The 23,823-nt window shown below is 54.6% G+C and overlaps 3 protein-coding genes across 8 annotated transcripts; 2 read left to right on the top strand and 1 right to left on the bottom strand.

Annotated features, from left to right (window-relative positions):
* Positions 1 to 22: 22 nt before the first annotated feature.
* Positions 23 to 5,892, top strand: LOC125917990 (guanine nucleotide-binding protein G(I)/G(S)/G(T) subunit beta-3). The gene is made up of 9 exons (XM_049624050.1): positions 23 to 445; positions 691 to 1,104; positions 2,328 to 2,434; positions 2,518 to 2,581; positions 2,705 to 2,867; positions 2,980 to 3,046; positions 3,139 to 3,340; positions 4,425 to 4,641; positions 5,514 to 5,892. Exons 3-9 carry the CDS (start codon positions 2,364 to 2,366, stop codon positions 5,618 to 5,620), a joined length of 891 nt encoding a protein of 296 aa, XP_049480007.1. The 5' UTR covers positions 23 to 445; positions 691 to 1,104; positions 2,328 to 2,363; the 3' UTR covers positions 5,621 to 5,892.
* A 1,505-nt stretch (positions 5,893 to 7,397) lies between these two features.
* Positions 7,398 to 10,272, bottom strand: LOC125917991 (cell division cycle-associated protein 3-like). 5 transcript variants are annotated; one of them, XM_049624051.1, is made up of 6 exons: positions 10,148 to 10,255; positions 9,079 to 9,254; positions 8,686 to 8,815; positions 8,119 to 8,412; positions 7,893 to 7,996; positions 7,398 to 7,756 (listed from the first exon to the last, which is right to left on the bottom strand). In XM_049624051.1, exons 2-6 carry the CDS (start codon positions 9,196 to 9,198, stop codon positions 7,598 to 7,600), a joined length of 807 nt encoding a protein of 268 aa, XP_049480008.1. In that variant the 5' UTR covers positions 9,199 to 9,254; positions 10,148 to 10,255; the 3' UTR covers positions 7,398 to 7,597. The 5 variants fall into 5 exon arrangements, with proteins under 5 accessions (XP_049480008.1, XP_049480009.1, XP_049480010.1 ...); XM_049624052.1 differs by having other exon boundaries at positions 9,079 to 9,374; XM_049624053.1 differs by lacking the exon at positions 10,148 to 10,255 and adding an exon at positions 9,465 to 10,126.
* A 44-nt stretch (positions 10,273 to 10,316) lies between these two features.
* LOC125917989 (ubiquitin carboxyl-terminal hydrolase 5) lies at positions 10,317 to 23,452 on the top strand. 2 transcript variants are annotated; one of them, XM_049624048.1, is made up of 20 exons: positions 10,317 to 10,526; positions 13,260 to 13,385; positions 13,651 to 13,717; positions 13,912 to 14,045; positions 14,201 to 14,346; positions 14,587 to 14,771; positions 15,238 to 15,332; positions 15,997 to 16,190; positions 16,917 to 16,988; positions 17,261 to 17,348; positions 17,478 to 17,603; positions 18,107 to 18,260; positions 18,586 to 18,760; positions 19,397 to 19,485; positions 20,110 to 20,301; positions 20,834 to 20,977; positions 21,055 to 21,200; positions 21,421 to 21,574; positions 21,860 to 21,944; positions 22,802 to 23,452. In XM_049624048.1, exons 1-20 carry the CDS (start codon positions 10,317 to 10,319, stop codon positions 22,893 to 22,895), a joined length of 2,676 nt encoding a protein of 891 aa, XP_049480005.1. In that variant the 3' UTR covers positions 22,896 to 23,452. The 2 variants fall into 2 exon arrangements, with proteins under 2 accessions (XP_049480005.1, XP_049480006.1); XM_049624049.1 differs by having other exon boundaries at positions 20,110 to 20,232.
* The last annotated feature ends 371 nt before the right edge of the window (positions 23,453 to 23,823 follow it).

Consider the following 23,823-nt stretch of genomic DNA (forward strand, 5'->3'; position numbering starts at 1 on the left):
CCCAAATTTTAATCCTCACAGCTTTGCTCTAATCCCATGGGGCCTGATGCTCTTATCTCTGCCTACAGGGAGACTGGCCCAGGAAGCACCCCTCAGCCCCTCTTCCCTCCAGGGCTTGTGAGGGACTGCTCCTCTCTATAGCCCCACATCCCTGTTGCCACCTACCCACCGCCCCAGGCTGGGCCCAAGTCTCTCTGGAAGCCGCACACCTCCCTTCCTGCCCTCTCCCCACACTGTTGCCAGCTGATTTCATTTGCCTGACGTCGTCGTTGTCGTTGCCCTACCCTTCTCTGTCAGTGCTCCCCCTGACCCCCCCCCCCCAGAGTTGGGGCCAGGCCAGGCCAGCTCCTCTGGCAGCAGAGCCGGGGCAGGTGACGGGTTGGCGTCGCAGCTGAGGGAGTGAGGAAGCGCCTGGAAACCTGGGAGAGGTCCAGTCAGAGTCCAAGTAAGAGGGGGCTGGCCTGGCTCGGCTGTCTGGGGCTGGGGGCTGCAGGGAGGGCTCGGGCAGGGCTGGGCTTGGCTGTGCAGGGCTCCAAACATGAAGGGGTTGGTGGGGCGGTGGTGCAGGCCACCCAGTCGTCTCTCAATTTCTTGTAGTGGGTTCCAGCCCCTGAGTCAGGTGCGGGGGAAAGGACAGAAACGTGGCCTGGTGGGGACCCCCCCCCCATGCTTACCCCTTGTTCCCGACAGGAGCCGGAGCTACCCCTCAACCTATCAGCCATGGGGGAAATGGAGCAGCTGAGGCAGGAAGCGGAGCAGCTCAAGAAGCAGATTGCCGTAACCCCAGAGCCCTTCCACAGGGGGACCCCAGAAAACATGGAACCGGGGACACGAGGGAGTGTGGATGGGGTGGGGGAAGGGGGCTGGATTTACTCTTGAGTGACACCTTAGAGACCCCTGACCTGGAAGTGGCCAGAGACTTTCTGAACGTGGATCTCAAATTTGAGATGTCCCCCAAACCCTAGAGCCCCGAAGCCCACCTACCTCAGAGGCTCATGCACCCACTACCCTCACCTTGTGTTGATGCTCCCCTGATGTCTGCTTCTCCACCTGCCCCCTCCCCAGGATGCCCGGAAAGCCTGTGCTGACATTACTCTGGCAGAGGTGAGACCTCCTGTCCTACCCGCTAAGGCAGGGCTGGAGGGCACGGCAGGGGAGGGGAGGGAAGCTCCCTGGTGCCCAAGCTTTAGTACAGCGTGTCCCTAGAATGAGGAACCACATTGATTAATTCATTCAACAAACATTTAGTGAGATCTGCTGTGGGCCGGCCCCTTACTGGAAGCTAAGAATGCAGATGATGTCCCTATCCTCACCCATAACACAAGAATGATCACATGCTCTCACAGGGTGGTGAGGATGAGGAGAGGGACGGTGCTTTGCAAATCACAAAGCCCTTATAGACCAGTTACTAGTTTTCTAATCGTGTCCTTCACCAATTCTAAGGGCACATCTTTTCACATTGTGACATCTCTGAGATCAAGATGCGTCCAAAAATAGATGATGCCTTACATTTATAATGGGCAACATGTTTTCTTTCTCAGTGATACCTAGATGCCTGGTGCTTCTAGGAGTTGGTGGCACCTTATATTGGATTAAATATGTTAATAGTAAGAGGGAACATTTACTGAACACTTGCCGTGAGCCAAACACTGGGCTAAGTTGCTTAGATACGTAACTGCGTTTAATTTTCACGACGACACCATGAGTTGATGCTACAAACCTCATTTTGCAGATGAGGAAACAGGATCAGAGAGGGCGAGTAACTTGCCCAAGATACCAAAGCAAGTAAATGACAGGTCAAGGCCACTGACTCGAGCCTGAGCCTAAGTCTAGAAGCTGGATAGAGTTTAAGAGACATAGGACCACAAATTTCAGGAGGTGCTGTTCAGGGTCATAGGGCTGCCCTGGGTGCCCAGGGAAAGAGATAACCATGCTGTAGGTGTTGTATGGGACCCAGCTCCCAGTGGCTTGGGACCGCGAATGTGTGCGTCTCTTCCCAAGTCCGTGTTTGGTGACTTCACACTGGCAGCTTGAAACTGGTCAAGGTGGGACTATTTACATGCCAGAAATCATTCTCTCTTGTCTCCTCCTCCCCCACCCCGCACTGGAGAGGTGCTTGTCAAACACCTAGCGACGTGCCGCTAGCCATGCATGGTCTCTCCCACATCAATTGAAGCCACTCCAAGGCAAAGACTTATTTCTCTAAGGCTGGAGGCCTGACCCAGAGCCTGGCACAGAACAGAAACTTGTGCAGATCAGTGGTTGCGACACTGACATCTAGGTAGGTGTTCTACTCACCCTGATTTCTAGTGCCCCCTTTTCTACAGCTGGTGTCTGGCCTAGAGGTCGTGGGGAGAGTCCAGATGAGGACAAGGCGGACGTTAAGGGGACACCTGGCCAAGATCTATGCCATGCACTGGGCTACCGACTCCAAGTGAGACTTGAGAGGCACCCAGAGGTTGGGGGCGGGGAGGCAGGAAGGAGAGGCTTGGGTGACGTGGGGTGCTCTCTGCCCAGGCTGCTCGTAAGTGCCTCGCAAGACGGGAAGCTGATCGTGTGGGACACCTATACCACCAATAAGGTAGCTGCCCCCCACCCCTCCATCCCCCTGTCCTTCCTTTGGGGCATTCATTGTGCCTACCCTCCCCTGCCCTCCCCACCTGGGAGCTCTGCTCAGGTCCTGCCTCTGCCCACCCTCCCACAGGTGCATGCCATCCCCCTGCGCTCTTCCTGGGTTATGACCTGTGCCTATGCCCCGTCAGGGAACTTTGTGGCATGTGGGGGGCTGGACAACATGTGCTCCATCTACAGCCTCAAATCCCGTGAGGGCAATGTCAAGGTCAGCCGGGAGCTGTCTGCTCACACAGGTAAGTGGGAGACAGACCCTCTCTTCCAGTCCCTGTTGCGAGAAGCCCAGGGAAGCCCCAGCACCAGGGTGCTGTGGGCCTGCAGCCAGGGCACTGTCTTGACCACCCCCAGGTTATCTGTCTTGCTGCCGCTTCCTGGACGACAACAACATTGTGACCAGCTCCGGGGACACCACTTGGTGAGGACAGAACACCGTGGGTGCCGGGGCTTGGGGCGCAGCTCTGTCCTGGCCTTTCTGTGACAGTGTGACAGCTTCCTCTCCTCCGGCAGTGCTCTGTGGGACATCGAGACTGGGCAGCAGAAGACTGTGTTTGTGGGACACACAGGGGACTGCATGAGTCTGGCCGTCTCTCCTGACTTCAAACTCTTCATTTCGGGGGCCTGTGACGCCAGCGCCAAGCTCTGGGACGTGCGGGAGGGAACCTGTCGGCAGACATTCACTGGCCATGAGTCGGACATCAACGCCATCTGCGTGAGCCCCGCTCTGCACCCCAGCTCCCGGGAACCCCTCACCACACCCAACACATGCATCCTTCATCCCGGCCCAAGCTCCCTACCCCTTTCTTTTTTAACTTTCCTCTTTGCCATAAGTTCACCTTACAGAAGTTTCCAGAGTAACCAAAAAAGTTCCCGTCTACCCTTCACCGGGATTCACTGCTAACATTTTACCACATTTGCTCTATCGTTCTCTCTCCATAGAGGGAGGGAAGGAAGCATGGAAAGACAGACAGACACATACACCTAGATGTGGCTACAGATACATTTTATTAGTTTTTTCCCCTCGGTCTTTTGAGAGCAAGTTGCAGATTATCATGACTCTTTACCCCTTAAATACTTCAGTGCATGTTTCCTAAAAACAAGGCCATTTTCTTCTGTAGCCACAGTATACTTCTTAAAATCAGATTTAACATTGACATGATATAGTCTATCGTCTATATTCAAATTTCACCAGTTATCCCAAAAATAATAGCAACGGTTTGGCTTTGTTTCGTTTCTGTCCAGGGATGTGTATTGCATTTCCTTGCCATATCTTTTCAGTTACCTTTAAACTGGAACTTTTTTTCTACTTTTGTCTTTCGTGACACTGACATTTTTGAAGAGTACAAACCAGTTTTCTTTAGGCTTTCCGTCCGTTTGAGTTTATCTGACATTTCATCGTGATGAGATTCAGGTCATGCATTTGCACTTGGCCCCGTACTTCCACGCTCTGATCCAGCCTGGAGCCTGGAGTCTGGGACAGCCGCCGCCCTTCTAGCCATGTGACCCTGGGCAAGCTGCCCGCCCTCCCTCAGCCTCAGGCTCTCGCCTGCAATGTGGAAATAAAGCCTGCCTGCTGCGCTGTAGTGAGGGGCAGGTGAAGGGTGTAGGGGAGCCGCTGGCATGTGGCTGGCGTGGGATAAATGTCAGCGGTGAAGAGCGCTGGGGGACGGATAGGCAGAGAGGCTGAGGGAAAGAGCCTGTTCTGGAGCCACCAGGGCGGGAGCCAGGGAGAGAGCAGGAGAGGTAGCGGGCTGCCCAGGTCTGAGTCCTGACCCCCTTGCCACCTGTACCCTCAGTTCTTCCCCAACGGAGAGGCCATCTGCACAGGCTCAGACGACGCCTCCTGCCGCCTGTTTGACCTGCGGGCAGATCAGGAGCTGACTGCCTACTCCCACGAGAGCATCATCTGTGGCATCACATCTGTGGCCTTTTCCCTCAGCGGCCGCCTGCTCTTCGCAGGCTATGATGACTTCAACTGCAACATCTGGGACTCCATGAAGGGCGAGCGTGTAGGTAAGGGCCGCCCCCACCCCCCCACACTTCTGCCATCTCAGCTGGAAGGACCTTCCTACTAGCTCCCTTCCTTGGGACCCTCTCACCACTGTTCCCTAATTCCTGGATGACTCTGAGCTCTATCCCTAGAATCTAGTCCCCCTTGGCTCCCAATCTAGGGCCATCTTCTCTAGTGGCCCTTCTCCACCACCTAATGAGATAGCTGCTTCCCATGAAAGGAGCTTCTGTGTCACCCCAGACCTGTGAACCTTGAATGTCCAGTCACTTCTGGATTTCCAGGGCCTCTGCAGTTTCAGGGGCATCCACTGAAGGAAAGGGCAATCTCAGGAAACTGCAAGAAGCCCCATCAGGGAGGTCTAGAGTGACCTGAGGGCCCTGACCCCAACCTAGGGGCTTTATCTAGGACCACCCTGGTCTGAAGTTGAATCAGATGGGGTGGCTTCTTCTCTTGGGAGAGGCCACGTGCTGAATGAAAACAACACTGGCCAGAGGGTCAGGATCCAAATCTGAATTCTGTCCCTTAGGCTCTCAGGGCCCTCGGGCAAGTCACTTCTCTCTGGGCCTCAGTCTCTTTATTTGGAAACATAGTAATGAGACTAAAGAGCTACCTCCCCATTTTCTAGGGCCCATCAAGGTGCCCCTGGCTTTTTTCACAGCACACTGACACGGCCAGCCTTCTCCTGTCCCTCCCTGCCCCGCACCCCGCCCACCCTCCACAGACATTGGCCTTGAGAGAAATCCTGCCCCTTAGGGCTAATCCTCTTTCAGTCCCCACCAGGGGCTCAGAGTCCATGGCCAGTCTAACCTAGAATTCCTACATGTGCACATGAACTGTCTGCCAAAGCAGGCTGACTCCTCTCCCTCTTTCTCAGGCGTCCTCTCTGGCCACGACAACAGGGTCAGCTGCCTGGGGGTCACAGCTGACGGGATGGCTGTGGCCACCGGCTCCTGGGACAGCTTCCTCAAAGTCTGGAACTAAGGAGGCTGGAGGAGGGGAGGTAAAAGGCCACGAAGACACTCAGCTGCCCCTCCCCTGCCCAATTTTTTTCTAAGGTTTCTTTAAGTTTTCTCTTCCATACCCTAGCTGCCATTCCCACCCAGCTTTGTCCCTTGAGGGCGGTGGGGAAAAATGGGGAGTCTGCCTTTGGGAGGCATTATCAGGGACACGGGGGCAAAGAACTGCCCCATCTCCTCCCATGGTCTCCCCTCTCCACGGTCCTGCAGCTTCTCCCTTAATAAGCAGGGACAACTGACCCCTCCCCAGCCCTTGGCAAGCCTAACAGGCTTCCAGTCTGAGGCCCCAGGCCCTAGAATTCCTCCCCCAAGAGCCACTACCTTTATCCAGATCTGGGTGGCAGAGAGCACTCAGCCCTGTGACTATGGCTCTGGCACCACTAAGATCCTGTCCCTTGTCTCCTTCATGATCTCTCCCTTTTCTACCTTCTTTATTTCTCTCATAAAGCACCTGCAATAAAGTGTACAGGCCTGGGATGTCTGGGATGTCTGGCTTCTGCCCCACTTCTGTTCCAAAAAGATGCAGGTCTAACTCAAGTAATAAAACATTATAGGTGCAGGGATGAAGGTTGGGTACAAGACAGCTTGTGGGCAGAGTAGGGTGGAGGCAGAAGCCCAAGCCTCACAGAGAAGGCCTGAGACAGGTCAGGTGGAGAAGGTGCTCACCAGGTGGCTGGGGGAGCATACACACAATGGTTCACTACAACCTGCCTATGGTGCGTCTCTACAGGAAGGTTATGTTGAGAAGGAATGGGGTTATAAAAGACCCTGAATGCCAGGCTAGGGTGTAGACTTTATCCTAAGGGCAATGGGAAACAACTGAAGAGTTTTGAGCAGAGTAGTTTCACGGTCACGTGCTTCTCAGAAAGGTCACCCCTCGGGGGCCTGGGTGGCTCAGTCGGTTAAGCGGTCGACTCCTGATTTCAGCTCAGGTCGTGATCTCACATTTTGTGAGTTCGAGGCCCACATCAGGCTCTGTGCTGACAGCGAGGAGCCTGCTTGGGATTCTCCCTCTCTCCCTCCCTCTGCCCCTCCCCTGCTCACGCTCTGTCTCTCAAAATAAATAAATACCACTTAAAAAAAAAAAAAGAAAACTAAAAAAAAAAAAAAGAAAAGAAAAAGAAAGGTTGCCCTAGCAGCGGTGTAGGTTGATGAAAAGGTGAGAGTCGAGACTGGCTAGAAACAAGGCAGGAGGTAGATGGCAAGAAATGCAAGAGCCATAGGACAGGGGGCAGGGAAAGGGATGGGGAAGAGGTTAAAGAATACAGAATCACCAGGATTGAATGCCAAGTGCCAGGATATGGGATGTTAAGAGGGAAGGATTCAAGATAATGGCCAAGGTTCAGGTTTGGGCAACTGGGTGGATAACGTGGTTATTATTTACAGGGATAGAGAGCAGGGGATGAAGAATAGCTTTGGGGGTGGCAGGGGTGGGGGGAGGGCGGATTACAAATTCAACTGTAGACAAATTACCTGTGAAGTGCCTGGGGCACCTGGATAAAGGTCAGGGTTAGATAGAGAGATCTGGAAGTTACTAGAATATAAGAAAGTGATACCTAAACCCTAGAAGTGAACACCTAGAGAGAGCAAGAGGAAAAGGCCAAGGAAAGAGCCCCGGGGGAACACTAGGATTTAAGGGAAGTGTGTAGAAGAGGCCTGGAGGACAGGGAACGCAAGTTTCCCAGGCTGCTTTTCTACATACAGAAGCCCAGCACAAGGTTTAGGCATAACACTTAAAAGCATAATTTAAAATCACTTTCTTTAATATACAAGAAACACACGAGACACAAATAAAGCCTAAGAAAGTGCTCGGTCCCCCGAGTTGGTAGTTTAGGGGGAGTGGAAGACAACGAGCCTTTCCAGTCTCCCAGGGAAAGAAGGGGCTGTGAGGACACAACATCACCAGGCTCCTGGTGAACCCGGTGCTGGGGCCACGCACGGCCTAGTTCTCCACCAAGTTTGGAAAGTGCTGATTTTCCTTGTCCTGGTCCTGGCCCTGCTCCCACACTCGGCCTCCGGTTTCCAGAAGTCGTCCAGTTCCCAGAATGGCCCCTTCCTTTAGTGCCCTAGCATTTTCACTCAGGGGAGGAGGCCGCTTACCCTGCCAAAAGCAGTGTGTGAGTTGGAGGAGGGAGGGGGGTTGTTCAGGACAGGGAAGATTGGGTAGAAAGGACTCCCACCCTCTACCTCTCTATCCTGGGGTTCCTAGTAACAGCTTTCACCCTCTCTCCTTTTACCTGTCGTGGTGTCAGAGTTCCGGGGGAGTTGTCATCCTGTAGGATGGTGAGGGGAGATCTCCCTAGTACCTTGCCATTTCCTTTCCGTCTATTGTGCTTAGAACCTAGGGTGGGTAAGGAGTTAAAGCCAAAACCCAAATTAGGGGTTTACAGTTTATTCCTCCTACACTCATCCGTGGACATTATCCCAATTTCTCTTCCCTATCCTTGCCCTTAGGTTCTGTACCTGAAGATCGGGGAGTCTCAGGGTCTCTTAAGGGCTTGTCTGAGCCCTGGCTGGCCGTGGGGGGTTGTGAGGGCTGTCCTGCTTCCTCCTTGGAGGACACCTGCTTGGAGGGGAGCTCAGTCTGGCTCCAGAGTGGCATCCGGTCCTCAAGGGAAAACTGGGTGCCCAGAGGCAAGTTCAATTCGGAAGGTGAAGTTGCCTCTAGGGGCAGAACAAGCTCTGGAGGAAGATTCAATTTGGAGGCTTCTTTCTCAAAGACTTCATTCAGCTGTTTCGCCAGTGGGCTTGGGGGCTCTAAACAGAAGTCAAGTGAGATAGTGACCCTATGATACAAATCATTCAGCAAGAAGAATACATACAGGAACTTTAGGACTCAGGCTCTAGTGGGTGAGGGATTGATTGGGAAGAGAGAAATCGAGGGAGAACATGTTGAGAGAAGAGTGAGATTGGCTCAATCAAAAGAATGGAGGCTCCTTTGAGCAGGAGCTCTGGGCAAATGGCTTCATTGGCCCAACCCAAGGGTGCTAGGTGACAGCCTTACCAAAATTCCCTGGGCCCACCATTTACCTCCGCTGCTGGTCTTCATAGGTGTCCGTGCAATGCCAAGGGTAGGAGAGCGGGGATCTGAGTCTTGGGCCTCATTAGGACACTCCAACTGCTCCCCTGCTGGTAGGGTTGGCTGTGGAGAGCTCTCCACCTGGCAGAACCAAAAGCTAAAACAAGTCTGGACCCCGACTCTTCTTCCCTCCCAGGTCTCTAGCCCCAGGCTGATATTCCAGGCAGGTATTGCCAGGGCCCTCAGGCATTCAGCCTACCCCAACCGGATTAAGAAAGTGGAAAATAAGGTGTCAAATTAGAGGGAGGAGGAGGGTGTGAGGGCTTTCTCAGAATCAGGTTAGGCAGAGGCCCAAGAATTCAGACTCTGCCCCCGTCCCTCCCCGCCTCTCCGCCCCAGAGTACCTGGATGGGAGTGCGCAAGATGCCGGCACTAGGTGAACGGGGGTCCGCCACTCGAGCCAGAAGCTTGTTGTGCGGCGGAGGCCGCGCCGGAGTGACCGGGGAGCTCTTGGCTGAGCCCATCTCAACCAGGAGAAAGAAGGTGGGGCGGGGCCCGGCCCGGGGCGAGGAGGGGACGCCTGTGAGAAATGACTCAGGTCTCAGCCATTACCGCGACCGCGTCCGATCTCTTGCCTCCAGACCACCCGATCTTCCCTGCTCCCAGCTCAGGAACCTCCCCGCCGCTGGGCCAGAGGCCTCTGTGGAAACAACGACTGTTGCAGCTGACAAGCCAGCTCCTTGCGAGCCTGCTGGGCCCTCTAACTTATTAATTTATTCCAATCACTTACCGGGCCCCAATTCCTCTTTGGGATGCACAGAAGCTCGAGCCTCAACTCCCGACGCCGAGTTTCAAACCTCCCGCCACGCCCCCTGCCTTGACTCTATTGGTTGAGCCGACGCAGACGCCAATAGGCCCCCTATATGAGACCCGCCTCCTGTGAGGAGGCCATTGGGCTCGGAGGACGTCTGTCATGAGGACAGTGGGGCCAATGAGCAGCGGCCTGGCTTGCTCAGGGGTGACACCTCCCCGAATACGGGACTTTTGTTCCACCACCGGCTGCGAGTTGTCCATCGTGAGACTCTGAGGAGTGCCAGTCTTCGGTTTTCAGACCTCCAGTTTCAGAACCAAATTATTTTATTTAAAAAATAGAATCATGAATTATGACGCTATTATGTACATAACTGGCTGGCGCTGTAGTTATGAAGGTTTTTCTGAGGCGAGATGGTAATCCGTATTGGTCGACGGAGTTATCAATCACTCGACACTAACCCTCTCAAACTCCGCCTCATTGGACAGCCCCTTTTCAAATAAAAAGACTACAACTGCCCTTCTATTTTCCGATTGGACAAGACCCAGGAAAGTTTCTGGGATTGATTGGTTTAAACAACCGTCAGTTTCTGCTCTGATAGAAGGCACGCGAAAGGACTGTAAGGGTCCCAGAGTACAAGCGTCCAAAACTCCCGGACCCACCTCGCTGCTCTACATGCGCTCTGCCCTGGAAGAGTGGGATTGGTTCTTCCGACCATCGGTTGCATTAGAAGCGCTTTTCATTGGCGTTACTCAAGAGTAGGGCAGAGGGCGGAGCACTAGTAGGCAGGCTGCGTCCAACTGCCATTCTCGCGCGTCCTCCTTTTAGCGCATGCACCTAACGAGTAGTGCTCATTGGACGGCCAGACTAGGGGGTGGGGGACTGGGAACGGTGGGAGCCGCTGTGTGTGGAGGAGCTGCTGCCGGTGTCATGGCGGAGCTGAGTGAGGAGGCGCTGCTGTCAGTATTACCGACGATCCGGGTTCCTAAGGCTGGAGACCGGGTCCACAAAGACGAGTGCGCCTTCTCCTTCGACACACCGGTAAGCCCATTCCCCACGCCCGCAGCGAGCACGACTTCCTTCCATCGCCCTGGTCATTCTGCCGGGGCCTGCAAGGCTTGGGCTACCGCCTCCCTGCGATGCACCATGGGACTTGTAGTCTCCCACGCTCCTCCCTGCCGTTGCTTTTAATTAGCTGGCGCTGTCGTGTGACTACCGCTCCCGGAAGCCTCCGCGTCCGCCCCACCCGTTCCCCGTCTCGTGGAGCACTGTGGGGATCGTAGTCGCTCACTCCCCTCATTGCCGTTCCAAGGTAGAGGCGCATCCCTCTCGCTGGACTACATCCCCCAAGTGGACCCCTGCGAAAGCCTGGGAGTTGGCCTTGCCTGCCGCGCGCGGCTCTCCGGGTTTTGTAGTCTCGTGTGGGAGGGATGGGGCGACCCTGCACTGTTCTGGGCCGGGGTTTGGGTTGGAGGGTGGGGATTGCAGTTCCTGGGCGCCTAGTAGTCTGGAAGTGACCATGAAGAAGGGCGGTTCTGAGAAAGGCCGACTTAGACTCCACCCATGGTTAATGTGGACAGGGGGCGGGGAGGTGGGTCATTGGTGGTAGGGAGGAGAGGAAAGAAGGGAGGAAAGCTCTAGTCGTTTCTCCTTTGAGGTGAACTATGGCCGCAGCCCCCCTTTTCCCGCCCATCACAGAGAGTACAGGGAACCCTTTTAAAAGTATTCCCAGGGAGACGGTGTCTTTCGTGGAGGATACTAAGACCCTTTTCCCATCCCGCTCCCACTCTTGACTGGTTAGACAAAGCCTCCACCCACACCATGCTTCACGTTTTGTAGGCTCCACCCGGAACCTCCCTTCCTGCAGTTCTGCCTTCCTGTGTCACCGTCAAGCAGAGACTAGCCTTTGGCCTGGCCAGAGCCTGAGCTGAGAAGGCAACAGCAGCCTGGTTGGGATCCGCCCCCCTTACCACCCCTCCCGTCAAGCGGTCGCTGGGCCCTGCCCAGGGTGTTCAGCCAGACCAGCTCGTGGCAGGGAAAACTGCAAGTCAGAGTGGAAAGGCTTCATTAATGCATCGCAAGTGCTGAGTATAGCAGCATGATCTAAGGCCCAGTTCAGGATCATCACTGTGATTTGTGGTTTGCTTGGTTTGCTGCTTCTCTGGAGTCTGGCTTTGGCAGAGCCAAAAGAGGACTGACTGCTCAGAGCAGAGCTCCAGGGCTCCCAAGACTTGGGGAAACCCAGCATTTTTATTTCCAGCAGAGGAGTTTGGTTACTGCAGAGCTCCTGCATGCCATCTAGTTCATCAAGTGCATGGCTTGGTCCTGTCTTTCTCAGGAGAGAAAGGTTTCTCTTAATTACCAACAGATGGTAGAAGTCAGTGGCTCCCTCTTCACACTCCTGTCTGCCTCTCCTTAGGAAGTGCTTCGAATAATCCAAATGGTGTTTTTGTAAGCTTATTATACTTTGCTTCTTTTATCCCAAGTCAAGAGATCTCCAATGTGGCCTTGTTGCTTTCCTGACCAACTTCCAGCATGTTTGATTATCTTCAAATTCAGTTTATGGTAGAAAGCTTGTTTGACCCCTGTGATGAAAAATGCTCCATTTGCCCATGAACATTGTAATCCACACTGTTCTAGGGAGTGGTACAGAGCAATCTATGGGACCAAGAACTGCCTTAGACGGTGCCCTATTTTTCATATCGCAGCAGAGAATTTTTCAAGGCCACTGAGGCATTTATTCGAGGAAGAAGATGCCTGTCGTTGTTTGGATCTGAAGGAAGACTGTTGTTTTCTCCAGTTACCTCCTCTACCTTATCCATCACTATTCACAAAGACACTGGGAGACTTGCTCAGTGTTTGAGAAGCTCATCCTCCCTCCTTAGCTGTGATTTAGGGTGGACCCTTCTCTCCCTGTTTTCTCCCTGCGTTATATGTGTTTGAGTTGTCTCAGCAGGTATTGCTAGATTATTCTAGAGAGGGATTGGCTTTGAGGTTGGCAGTTGATGGACTTCAGTGCAGGATTTAGTTATTGGTCAGAGGGGAGGCAGCAGGGCAGTGCCTGGAGAATGCTGGTCTTCGTGTCCCTGCTGAACCAGGTCCAGGTATAACAGTGAGCCCCAGACAAGGCACTGTTAGCCTGGATCCAGGCTTTAGCAGGAGAGGAGGGAGAGGACTCAGCATGGACCAGGATTTGACGACCTAGTAGGATGTTGTAAAGGAGAAGTCTGGTCTTCCTGTCAGGCTCAGGAGCTGGGTGTATTGTTCAGGTGCTAGAATCTTTGCTCCTCCAGTCTGGAAAGTTTTCTGAATCCTGGAGATTAGGCAGGGTTTGTTGTGTGTGGGGAGTAGGTTCAGTGTCTGACATGCAGGTCTTTCCTCTCCCGGGAAAGGACCCTTTTTCCCTCTGAATGTAAGCACTGGCCCTGGAAGTCCATGGTATTTGATTCCCATTGGCCTCGTAAAGGGAGTTCTCTGCAATTGATTGGAAGGCTCCAAAGCCCAAAGAAGGAGCGAGAAGGAAGAGGAATGGTGACTGACAGGTGTTGCTTAGCTCCTGGTGTCCTTGTTGGTTGGTATCAAAGTCATAGGAGAATGGGGAGAATCTTAGCCATGTACCAGGTCCCAAAAGGCTAAATGACTTGCCAACAGCCACATGGTGGTAGAGAACAGAGCCTTTCTTGTGGAAACCAGTTTCTGACCCCAGGTCTTGGTTTCCCCACCTAGCCAGGCTTCATCCTCCCTGTGTCTCCTCCCCTACCTGTTGCACTGCAGGAGTCTGAGGGTGGCCTCTACATCTGCATGAACACATTCCTGGGCTTTGGGAAACAGTATGTGGAGAGACATTTCAACAAGACGGGCCAGCGCGTCTACCTGCACCTCCGGAGGACCCGGCGCCCGGTAGGCATGGAGCTGGGGGCAAGGCCCGGGGACTTTCAGGCACATCCCACTGGTCTTCATTTTGAATCTGTCTCTTCTGTTCTGACCTCCCAGAGGCCGCATTTCCCCCTCTTGCCTGTTTCTGTTGGTATCATTAAAACTTAGCACACATGTTTTATTTAGCTTCACTCCCTTCTGAGATTAACCCACCCTATCCTGTCCATCTTCCCCATTTGCCCCTTCCCTGGCACTCACTGCTGATCCTGCCCTTCTTGCCTTGTTGCAGAAAGAGGAGGACACCACAGCAGGCACTGGAGACCCCCCCCGAAAGAAGCCCACCCGGCTGGCTATTGGTGAGCACCATTTCAGCCCTGTTCTTCCCGAGCTGGTCTTTCCTGGCCTCAGAAGCACTCGAAAGGCCCCCAAAGAATGGGCCTGACCAGTGGCCCTAGAGCTCTGGAGGGGACAAAACGAGATGCCGTTTGGGAGGAGGGACATTTACCCGTGGTGGCTGTTCTACCCTCCTCCTTCTTCCCTGCCTCACCAGGTGTTGAAGGCGGGTTTGACCTCAGCGAGGAGAAGTATGAATATGATGAGGATGTGAAGATTGTTATTTTGCCGGATTACCTGGAGATTGCCCGAGATGGGTTGGGGGGACTGCCTGACATTGTCAGAGACCGGGTACGAATGCCTTCCTGCCCTGCCGGGGACTCTGGGGCAGGCAGGTCCAGAGCAGTGACGTCTTGGGCAAGCACTGAGAAAGCTGGAGACTGAGGGGCTAGAGGGACTAGAGGGCGGGGGGTTGGGTCCCGTCTCTGACCCTCTGCTTCCCCCAGGTGACCAGTGCGGTGGAGGCCCTACTGTCAGCCGACTCGGCCTCCCGCAAGCAGGAGGTGCAGGCCTGGGATGGGGAAGTACGGCAGGTGTCTAAGCATGCCTTCAACCTCAAGCAGCTGGACAACCCTGCTCGAATCCCTCCCTGGTGAGGCCTGGCCCCTCCACCTTGGGGCACCACCCCCAGAGCAGGGGCAAAGAGGCCACCCTCCTGGGGGATCTGGTGGGAGAGAGCATCGGGAGCAGGCTAAGGAGGGGGGCGCTGAGGGAGATGAACTCAGCCAGGGGCCGTCCAGAGGAGAGGAGCAGAGAGAGCTCTCACACTGGAAAGGCCAATCCCATATATCCCCCTCCCCATAGTTCAGCATATTTTCTTCTTCCTGGTTAGCGGCTGGAAGTGTTCCAAGTGTGACATGAGAGAGAACCTGTGGCTCAACCTGACAGACGGCTCCATTCTCTGTGGCCGCCGCTACTTCGATGGCAGCGGGGGCAACAACCACGCCGTGGAACACTACAGAGAGACCAACTACCCGCTGGCCGTCAAGCTGGGCACCATCACACCTGATGGAGCCGGTACTCCCTCCCCTCCTCCGGCCGCCTCCACGCTAGAGTGGGCTTTAACCGTTACTCGGGGAGCACGGGAATACCTCCTCTTGATAAACAATGAGAATGTTGCAGACGAGACTAGAGCTTCAGCTAAACCCCCCAAATACGAGTCCCCCTCCTTAGAGGTTACCAAGATAATCTGTGTAGTGAGTATCCTTCCCAAACCATCTGACCCCAGCACCTTATCCTGGGGGTGGGCCCCCAAGAAACGCCAGCCCTTGGCCTCTTTTCACCCCGTCTTCCCTGACAGCCAGTCTCAGAAGGGCTTGTGACCTCACCAATAGTCAGGGAGCCAAGAGGGTTACCCTTACAGGCTCATCCTTCTGTCCCACCAGCGCTCCACCCCCTCCCCCCCCAACCCTGGGGCAAGGAGTGGGACTGGTGGTCAGGCCAGAGCCACCGCTTCTGACGATACCCCTGCCTCCTGCCCTAGATGTGTACTCCTATGATGAGGATGACATGGTCCTGGACCCCAACCTGGCTGAGCACCTGTCCCACTTCGGCATCGACATGCTGAAGATGCAGAAGGTGAGACCCCTTGCAGCTTCAGACTCTTCTCGTCCCTGCCCGCCAGGCCCTGCCTCGCCTGAGGCTGAAGCAGCGCATTGGAGCGAGCTGCCACGGTTATCCCGGTCCCCAACACATGTGGGCTTCCTTTGAAAAGGTTTCTAGAATCCATTATTCATTCATTGACCACTACTGAGTACTTGCTCTGTGCTAGTCACTGCGTGAATAAGACAGGTGTGGCCTTTCAGGGACTTACACTCTAGATGGAAAGGCAGATATTAATCACATGCTCAGGCACATGAGTGAATGAACACAAACCGAAGGGCGCTGTGAAAGAGACCGAGAGGGTGCTGCAGTAGCTTATGGCAGGAAGACCTGGAGCGGAGACCTGAAGGGTGAGAAGGGGCAGCTTCGGAATGGAAAAAAACACTTCAAGTGGAGGGACTCGCATTCATTTCTTCCTCTCCCCCAGGCAGAGGCCTGACCACTAAACTGCCTCCGGGACAATCGCTCAAGGCCTTCTGGAACTTGGACTGGAAATAGCTAGTGCGTCTTCCATGTTAGAGGCCATAATTGAACACATTCTGAGCTCCAGCAGGGTAGCGTCCCGGACCCTGTGAAGGATCAGTGTAAAAAATTCAGGGCTGAGTGTCTCGCCCTGTCTGAAGCGTCCCTTCCCTTGCAGACGGACAAGACCATGACTGAGTTGGAGATAGATATGAACCAGCGGATTGGCGAATGGGAGCTGATCCAGGAGTCGAGTGTGCCACTGAAGCCCCTGTTTGGGCCTGGCTACACGGGCATCCGGAACCTGGGTAACAGCTGCTACCTCAACTCCGTGGTCCAGGTCCTCTTCAGCATCCCCGACTTCCAGAGGAAGTGAGTGGTGCCCTCTCCCCATGACTGGCCCCTTGGCCCTGTACCCCTGACTCCGCAGCTCTCCTCCTGGACGCCAGCCTCTAGGCACACTCCTCCTTCAGCCACCCTCAGTACCTCTGTGTGCTAGCTCCGTCTTTGTTCCTGTTATACTGTGGCTAGCGCTCTCCCATTAGTTCTAGAACCACCCCACTGTCACCCAGCCACACAAGCCCCACTGGGAGCAGAACACCAAATCCTGGGGCTCTCCCTGGCTTCCTGACTACTCAAGGGTGAGGTGGTGGTCTTTACTTGAGGCCAGTGACATCAGATGAGTACCTGACATGGACATGTAGCACTTGGGGGAGGGGAGGGCTTGGGTCACTAAGGTACCAAAACGGCAGATTCTGAGCATAAGTGAGCCTGCTTTCTAATTGAGAAGGACTTGATGCACATGTGAAAACTTAGCAATGTGGTGACACGTTCTGTTCCAGGCAACTTTCTCCCTTCCCCTGGCTCACTCCTGGGGAGGAGGCCGGGGCGGGAAAAATGCATCAGGGTACACTGCATGCTGGCATAGTTGAGAAGGGGAGGAAGGGCAGGTTGCTGGAAAGAAATGGACTCCCGTGTTTTAACCACATGACTCCCTACTCTGAAGGTTGCTTGTTCCCCCGATCTAATAGATAATAGTCCCCTTTTCCTTGGAACCCATGCCAGAGCACCTCCAATTATCCTTCTCTTGGCTCTTAGGTATGTGGACAAGCTGGAGAAGATCTTCCAGAATGCCCCGACGGACCCTACCCAGGACTTCAGCACCCAGGTGTATGTAGCCAGGTCCTGTGTACAGCCTCGCAGCCTGTATGCCTTCGTTCTCCTCCATGACCACCTGGAGTGGGCAGCAGTTCAGGACGTTTGCCTCTGGCCATGCTGTCTGCCCTGAGTTGGGTTCCTGGGGAATCTCAGGTTTTTCACATTCTAGAGAGTTGTCTGAGGTCTATATGCCGGGGTTGAGTTGGGGAGGAAAAGGCACAGATAGATGTCAGACGATCAACAGTTGACTGAAGCTTAAGTGGTTCTCTTGGATGTCAATGCAGGGCCAAACTGGGCCATGGCCTTCTCTCGGGAGAATATTCCAAGCCAGCACCGGAGTCAGGCGATGGGGAGCAGGTGCCAGAACAAAAGGTGAGTCTGGGACTCTATCCCTTTCAGGCTCTGGAATTATGGGGAAACTGAGGTCTGGGAGATGTCTAAAGAAGGCCCCTTGGTGGCCTACTTGAGCCCCAGCTGAATCGCTGCCCTGGCTGTGCCTAGGAAGTTCAAGATGGCATTGCCCCTCGGATGTTCAAGGCCCTCATTGGCAAGGGTCACCCCGAGTTCTCCACCAACCGGCAGCAGGATGCCCAGGAGTTCTTTCTTCACCTTATCAACATGGTGGAGGTAAGGGCCGGGAAGATGGCAAGGCAGGGCACTCCACGGTCCCTCCATCTGCCCGTGGTTCTCTCCCTTCTGCCTCCTGCTCATTCTTTCCTGTCAGCCCCCACCAGCCCCACCCCTGGAACCTGGCGGCGGGCATGCACTGGGCCTTCCCTGTGAGTAGCAGTTGCCCCTGGGGAGGACAGTAATGCCAAGCAGTGATCCTTACACTGGATGAGCTTGCGGCCTAATGAAGGATGCACCCAAGAAACTGATAGGGAGATGCCTATTGCTTATAAAGAAAAATACCAGCGTGTTCCACCACAGTCTCCCAGTGCCATGAAGACACCAGAGTCGGAGAGGGGGAGCTAATTAGGGAAGGATTCTACTCTTGAGTCCCTAGAGCCTCCTAGTGGTAGACTCCCTTCTGCTCCTCTCTCTCTCTCCCTGAGCCCCTAGTGACCCTTTCAGGCCCCCATCTCGTTCCCTGGCCGCCCAGACCTCCCCACCCTGCCTCTTTCCCATAGAGGAATTGCCGGAGCTCTGAAAATCCTAACGAAGTGTTCCGCTTCTTGGTGGAGGAAAAGATCAAGTGCCTGGCCACAGAGAAGGTGAAGTACACCCAGCGAGTGGACTACATCATGCAGCTGCCTGTGCCCATGGACGCGGCCCTTAACAAAGGCAGGTTGCCCTCAGTGAGGCCTGGGTGCAGTGGGGCTCCAGGGTGTAGGAGTGCTTGGGCCCCTTAATGGGAGCGGAGCCCACAGTATGCCCTGCTCCCCCAGCTGGAGGGCCGAAGCTGGGGCATCTCGGGGAGGTAGGATCACCTTTGCTTGTCAGACCTGTGCTGGGGAAGAGAGGCAAGATCGTATGTGGATGTGTGTCAGGTGGATTTGGGGAGAGTGGAGGAGCCCAAGTAGTCACGGACAGAGAGCCAGTCTGGCAGGGCTAAGGAGGGAAAGAGGCAGTGCCCTCTGAAGGGTTCACCTGTCAATTCTGTCCCCAGAGGAGCTTCTGGAGTATGAGGAAAAGAAGCGGCAAGCCGAAGAGGAGAAGCTGCCACTACCAGAACTGGTTCGGGCCCAGGTGCCCTTCAGCTCCTGCCTGGAGGCCTATGGGGCCCCTGAGCAGGTGGATGACTTTTGGAGCACCGCCCTGCAGGCCAAATCAGTAGCCGTCAAGTAAGTCTAGTTGGTCTGCGCCCAAGGTTTCGGGCCAATGTCAGGGTAATCCCAAAGACTCTGTCTGCCTCTCTCCCATCCTTCTGTCCCTTTGTGGTTGGATTCTCAGAGCTAGCATCAGTTGGGGCTGGTAATCTGGCCCTGAGGGAATCAAGAGGCCCTGGCAGGAGTAGACTCAGATGATGGACCATATTACCTTGTCCTGCCCCTGCCGGAGGCTCCCTCTTCTCTTGTGGTATGGGGTCACATTTTAGTGCACCTTTTGTCCACTCAGTCAGGGTGAAAGCACGTAGTGTCCGTTGTGGACAGAATTTGGGTTTCTAGCAAATGGACTTAGTTTGGGCCCAATTGTGTCATGAGCATAAGCTTGGGATCTGAAGGAGTGCTTTGGTTCCAAGGGATTTCAGCCATTCCCCACTCCACCCCACCCCCCACCCCCTACCCTTTGACAGGCCCCTGGCTTCTGCTGCTCCTTGTCTGCAGATGCTCTGATGCCTGCCAAGGGCAAGATAAGAATGTGGAGTATCTTCTGGGCATCAGGGCTTCTACCGGGGAGAGGCTGAACCTCAGGGTGGGGGTTTCAGGAGAGGAGGACTTTGGGATTCTTTGGGTACTAGGACATTCTCTCTTCCCCAGGACCACACGATTTGCCTCTTTCCCTGACTATCTGGTCATCCAGATCAAGAAGTTCACCTTCGGCTTGGACTGGGTGCCCAAGAAACTGGGTATGGTGGCTGGGACGAATGAGGGAGGTGAAGCAGAAAATGCTAGAAAAAGAAGGGACCTTAACATGTATAAACGAGTGTTTCTCCAACTTTCCTCTGAAGGAGGAAAACATTACCCTAAGTGTTTCAAGATAAGGCACGTTTGAAAAGCGTAGACTAAAACTATGAAAGCACTTGATTGTCATAGCAGTGATTTCCAACTCAAAGCGATTTTCGTAGTTTTACGTTTACACTTGGGAAGATGTTGTCATTTAGATAATCTTGAAACAGTTCTCATGAGTCTTACAGCCCCTGCCGACTTGGAGAGCTGCTAATTGAACTTCATTTCCTTAGATCAGTTGAGCCTGCAGAGGTAGGAAGTCTTCCTGTTGTACATGTGGGAAGCCCCTATCCTTGTCCATAGCTCATGTGTGGTAGATCTAGGACTAGAATCCAGGTCTCCGGATTCCCAGGCCCACCATTGTATTACACCAGGACCCCTAAGACTTGTGCTGCTCTGAGCAGCAACTTATTACAGAGCAGGGCCAAGGTATGGGGCAGGGCTTTGAGATTCCCAAAGTGCTTTTTCAGGGAGGGCTCCAGGGAGCTGCTGAAGTGACCCTTTTCCTGCCATGCCAATTACAGATGTGTCCATCGAGATGCCCGAGGAACTAGACATCTCCCAGTTGAGGGGTACAGGGCTGCAGCCTGGAGAGGAGGAGCTGCCTGACATTGCCCCACCCCTGGTCACTCCGGATGAGCCCAAAGGTAGCCTTGGTTTCTATGGCAACGAAGACGAAGACTCCTTCTGCTCCCCTCACTTCTCCTCTCCGACATGTTAGTGACTCTTCTTCCTGCCTGTCTCTCTCCTTTGCCGATGGGGGTCTTCTCTGCCTGCCTCCCCTTGACCCTGTCCTTCGTATTTTCTCCTGTCCTCCCTTTCCAATTTCCCCTGCCCTCTTTTGATGGATGTGAGGACTGAGTAGAGTGCTCCCAGCCACATTGTCTGTGTGGACTGCAGCAGCACTGGCTAACTGCCTCTCTACTTCGTTACCTCATTGCTTGGGGGTGGGGCGAGGCATCATACTCCAGAAATAGGGCCCATTCTGTGAGAAACGGCAAGATCTCCATGGGAGATCTTTAGCCTCAGTTCTGTATCTTCAGTACTGCTGGACCCATGTTACGTCATGCTGTCATTTAGGTTCTGGAGTAAGGTGCCACCCCGTGGAAGAAAAATGCATGGAACGGGGGCGGGGGGGAGGGGAGGAGTGGTGGTTGGGAGAGGGCTGGGGGACTGCACTTCGGGAGGGAGAAGGAACAGATCGTGGCCCAAGGAGTCGGGTCACCGTCTTGCTTCTGCCCCCAACAGCACCCATGTTGGATGAGTCCGTCATTATCCAGCTGGTGGAGATGGGCTTCCCTATGGACGCCTGCCGCAAAGCTGTCTACTACACAGGCAACAGTGGGGCTGAGGCCGCCATGAACTGGGTCATGTCACACATGGACGATCCAGGTAGGCGGGGGTGGGTAGCAGGGCAGAACAGGGCCACCGTCCTCCCCCACACACTTCAACCCCTTCAACCCCCGCAGATTTCGCAAACCCCCTCATCCTGCCTGGCTCCAGCGGGCCTGGCTCCACCAGTGCGGCAGCTGACCCCCCGCCGGAAGACTGCGTGAGCACCATCGTCTCCATGGGCTTCTCCCGGGACCAGGCCCTGAAAGCTCTTCGGGCCACGGTATGGGCTGTCCCCTGGCTGAGGACTGGGGGGCCTGTGGGAAAGAAGGGGGTGCGGGTGAGGTTCCATCTTTTGTCAACAAGACCGAGGGCAACCGGTGTGGTATGGCCAGGGCTGAGGCACCACCCTTTGGTGGCCGTGGTGAAGGAGCTGAGCCGTTCACTGGTGCTTTTCTTGCCCCGAACTTGTTGGAAAGAGCAATGCTTCCCTCCTCTCCAAGAACAATAGTTTAGAAAGGGCTGTGGACTGGATCTTCAGTCACATTGATGACCTGGATGCGGAAGCCGCCATGGACATCTCGGAGGGCCGCTCGGCTGCTGACTCCATCTCCGAGTCTGTACCAGTGGGACCTAAAGTCCGGGATGGCCCTGGAAGTGAGTGTCCTTGGGAAACAGGCCAGTGGAATCTAGCCAGTCAGCTACCAGATCCTCATTCCAAGGCAACTCTGGTGGGGGTGGGGGGCGGGGGGGGGGGGCAGAAGCTTCTTTCTGCTGACATGGCTTCTGAAGGGGGGATTCTGGGAGTTGGAGACAGACTTGTGACTCAGTACATGCCCCACCTTCCCTGAAACTTGCGTCCTGAGTTTGAGCTGTTGGATGTACCTTTGGATGTCGCTCAAGGATTCCTCTCAGTGTCTTCTCTGCACCCCCCTTCTCTAGAGTATCAGCTCTTTGCCTTCATCAGCCACATGGGCACCTCTACCATGTGTGGTCACTATGTCTGCCACATCAAGAAGGAAGGCAGGTGAGGGGCTGGCCGTGTACCTTCCAAACTGGGGAGCGGTGGTGAGAATGAGTGGGAGCATCCTTGGAGCCCTTAGAATATTTGCAGGAGAAGGCAAAGGCCTGCTGAGTGGGGGGCACAGATACACCACACATTTTTAGAATGTTTGACAGCAGGGATCGGCAAACTACAGCCCAAGTGCTGCATCTGGCCACCTGCTTTTGTAAATAAAGGGTTTATTTTTATTTTTAAGTTTTATTTTTGAGAGAGAGAGAGTGTGCATGAGCAGGGGGGAGGGGCAGAGAGAGAGGGAGAGAGAGAATCCCAAGCAGGCTCTGTGCTGTCAGTGCAGAGCTGGACACAGGACTCCAACTCATGAACTGTGAGATCATGACCTGAGCCGAAATCAAGAGTCAGACGCTTAACTGACTGAGCCACCCAGGAGCCCCAGAAATAAAGTTTTAATGAACATAACCGCACTTAACTCACATATGTATCATTTGTGGCTGTTTTCATGCTGCAACAGGAGAATTGAGTTATTGTGTGGGAGACCGGATGGCCTCCAAAACCTAAACTATTTACTGTGCAGCCCTTTACAGAAAAAGTTTGTGGACCTGACGGGGGCCTGGCAGGACTGGGTGGGGGTGGCTGTAGAGATACTGGAGGATTTGAAGGCTTGGAGTAGGGAATGAGAACGGGATGCCCCCTTCAGGCAGGTAGCAGCTAGACTGTAGGTTGTGGGGGCCCAGGCTGAGAATGTTGGGAACCTGTGCTCCAGAATCAGCAGGACCAAGATCAGGGGCTATGTCAGAGACTAAGCTGATGCAGAGTGGATGCCCTGTGTGTTCATCCTTCTTCTCCCTCCCCTGCTTCCCCAGATGGGTGATCTACAATGACCAGAAAGTGTGTGCCTCTGAGAAGCCGCCCAAGGACCTGGGCTACATCTACTTCTACCAGAGAGTGGCCAGCTAAGAGCCTGCCCTGACCCCTTACCACTGAGGACAGGGGACAGACCATCTGGCATGCGGGACAGGGGCTGAGGAATGGACTTCAGCCCCACCCCTGCTCTGTTCCCTTTTTCTTTTTGTCCTCAGCAGCAGGGAAGAAGCTAGAGGCCATAGGAGAATGGCCAGGCAAAGCGGGGGACACTCCAGAGACTTTGGGGATAGGGCAGGAAGGGGATGGGAGGGGCTGGCCACCTGTCAGTGAGGAGACTTTGTTGCTTTCCCCGCCCCTTGAACCCACAGTGCTCTGCTTCTCTGTGTAATCCTGCCGGCCCCTGGTGTGGAGGGGGGCTTGTTTGTGTGTGCGCGTGGGTGTAGCTTTGTGCAGCCTCTTCCACAGGAGGGGGCGTCTGTGCCTCCCCTCCCCCTTTGTGTTTGCTCCCTGTGTGGTCAGGCAAGGAGGGCTGGGAGGGAAATGGGGATCCCCCTCGCCCTCCCGCCCGTCTTTCCCCCACCCTGTCTCTTCCCTGCCCTTCTCTGGAAAATGCCAAAATACACGATGTGAATAAAAGTACAATGGCTAAATTGTGTCCTGTTTGATACCTTAAGGGAGATTAGCAGGTGAGTGGGTCTGCCAGGTTCCCCCCCGACCCCACGCACACTCTCCTGCCCCTTGCCGCCTCCGTTGGCACTTCTCAACTTTTCACTAGTTCTAGAGCTCTTGGGAAATTGGGTGTGAGACGAGGTGAAGTGAGCACTGGGGCAAAAGAAGACGGCGGGGGGGTGGGGGCTGTCAGAGCAAAGATGGGGGGTGAAGAGCCCCGCTTTCCTTCCGGCGGTCTCCCTGGGAGGGGGCCCAAGTGGGTATTTCCCAAGTGTCCCAGATCCGCTAGGCCCTGCGGTGTGTTGGGCTGGCCAGCTGGAGCAGAGAGTGGGACACCCAGAGGAGGAGGGGT

The sequence above is a fragment of the Panthera uncia genome, unplaced genomic scaffold, assembly GCF_023721935.1.
Source record: "Panthera uncia isolate 11264 unplaced genomic scaffold, Puncia_PCG_1.0 HiC_scaffold_354, whole genome shotgun sequence".
NCBI lineage: Eukaryota > Metazoa > Chordata > Mammalia > Carnivora > Felidae > Panthera > Panthera uncia.

Coding starts and splice junctions, on each gene's coding strand:
- LOC125917990 (XM_049624050.1), top strand. CDS start 2,364: ATGAGGACAAGGCGGACGTTAAGGGGACACCTGGCCAAGATCTATGCC. Junction 2,435..2,517: donor CACTGGGCTACCGACTCCAA/GTGAGACTTGAG, acceptor CTCTCTGCCCAG/GCTGCTCGTAAGTGCCTCGC. Junction 3,047..3,138: donor AGCTCCGGGGACACCACTTG/GTGAGGACAGAA, acceptor CTCCTCCGGCAG/TGCTCTGTGGGACATCGAGA.
- LOC125917991 (XM_049624051.1), bottom strand. CDS start 9,198: ATGGGCTCAGCCAAGAGCTCCCCGGTCACTCCGGCGCGGCCTCCGCCG. Junction 8,816..9,078: donor TCTTGCGCACTCCCATCCAG/GTACTCTGGGGC, acceptor TGGTTCTGCCAG/GTGGAGAGCTCTCCACAGCC. Junction 7,757..7,892: donor GAACTCTGACACCACGACAG/GTAAAAGGAGAG, acceptor TGCTTTTGGCAG/GGTAAGCGGCCTCCTCCCCT.
- LOC125917989 (XM_049624048.1), top strand. CDS start 10,317: ATGCACCTAACGAGTAGTGCTCATTGGACGGCCAGACTAGGGGGTGGG. Junction 20,302..20,833: donor TCACTTCTCCTCTCCGACAT/GTTAGTGACTCT, acceptor TGCCCCCAACAG/CACCCATGTTGGATGAGTCC. Junction 21,575..21,859: donor AGTCCGGGATGGCCCTGGAA/GTGAGTGTCCTT, acceptor CCCCTTCTCTAG/AGTATCAGCTCTTTGCCTTC.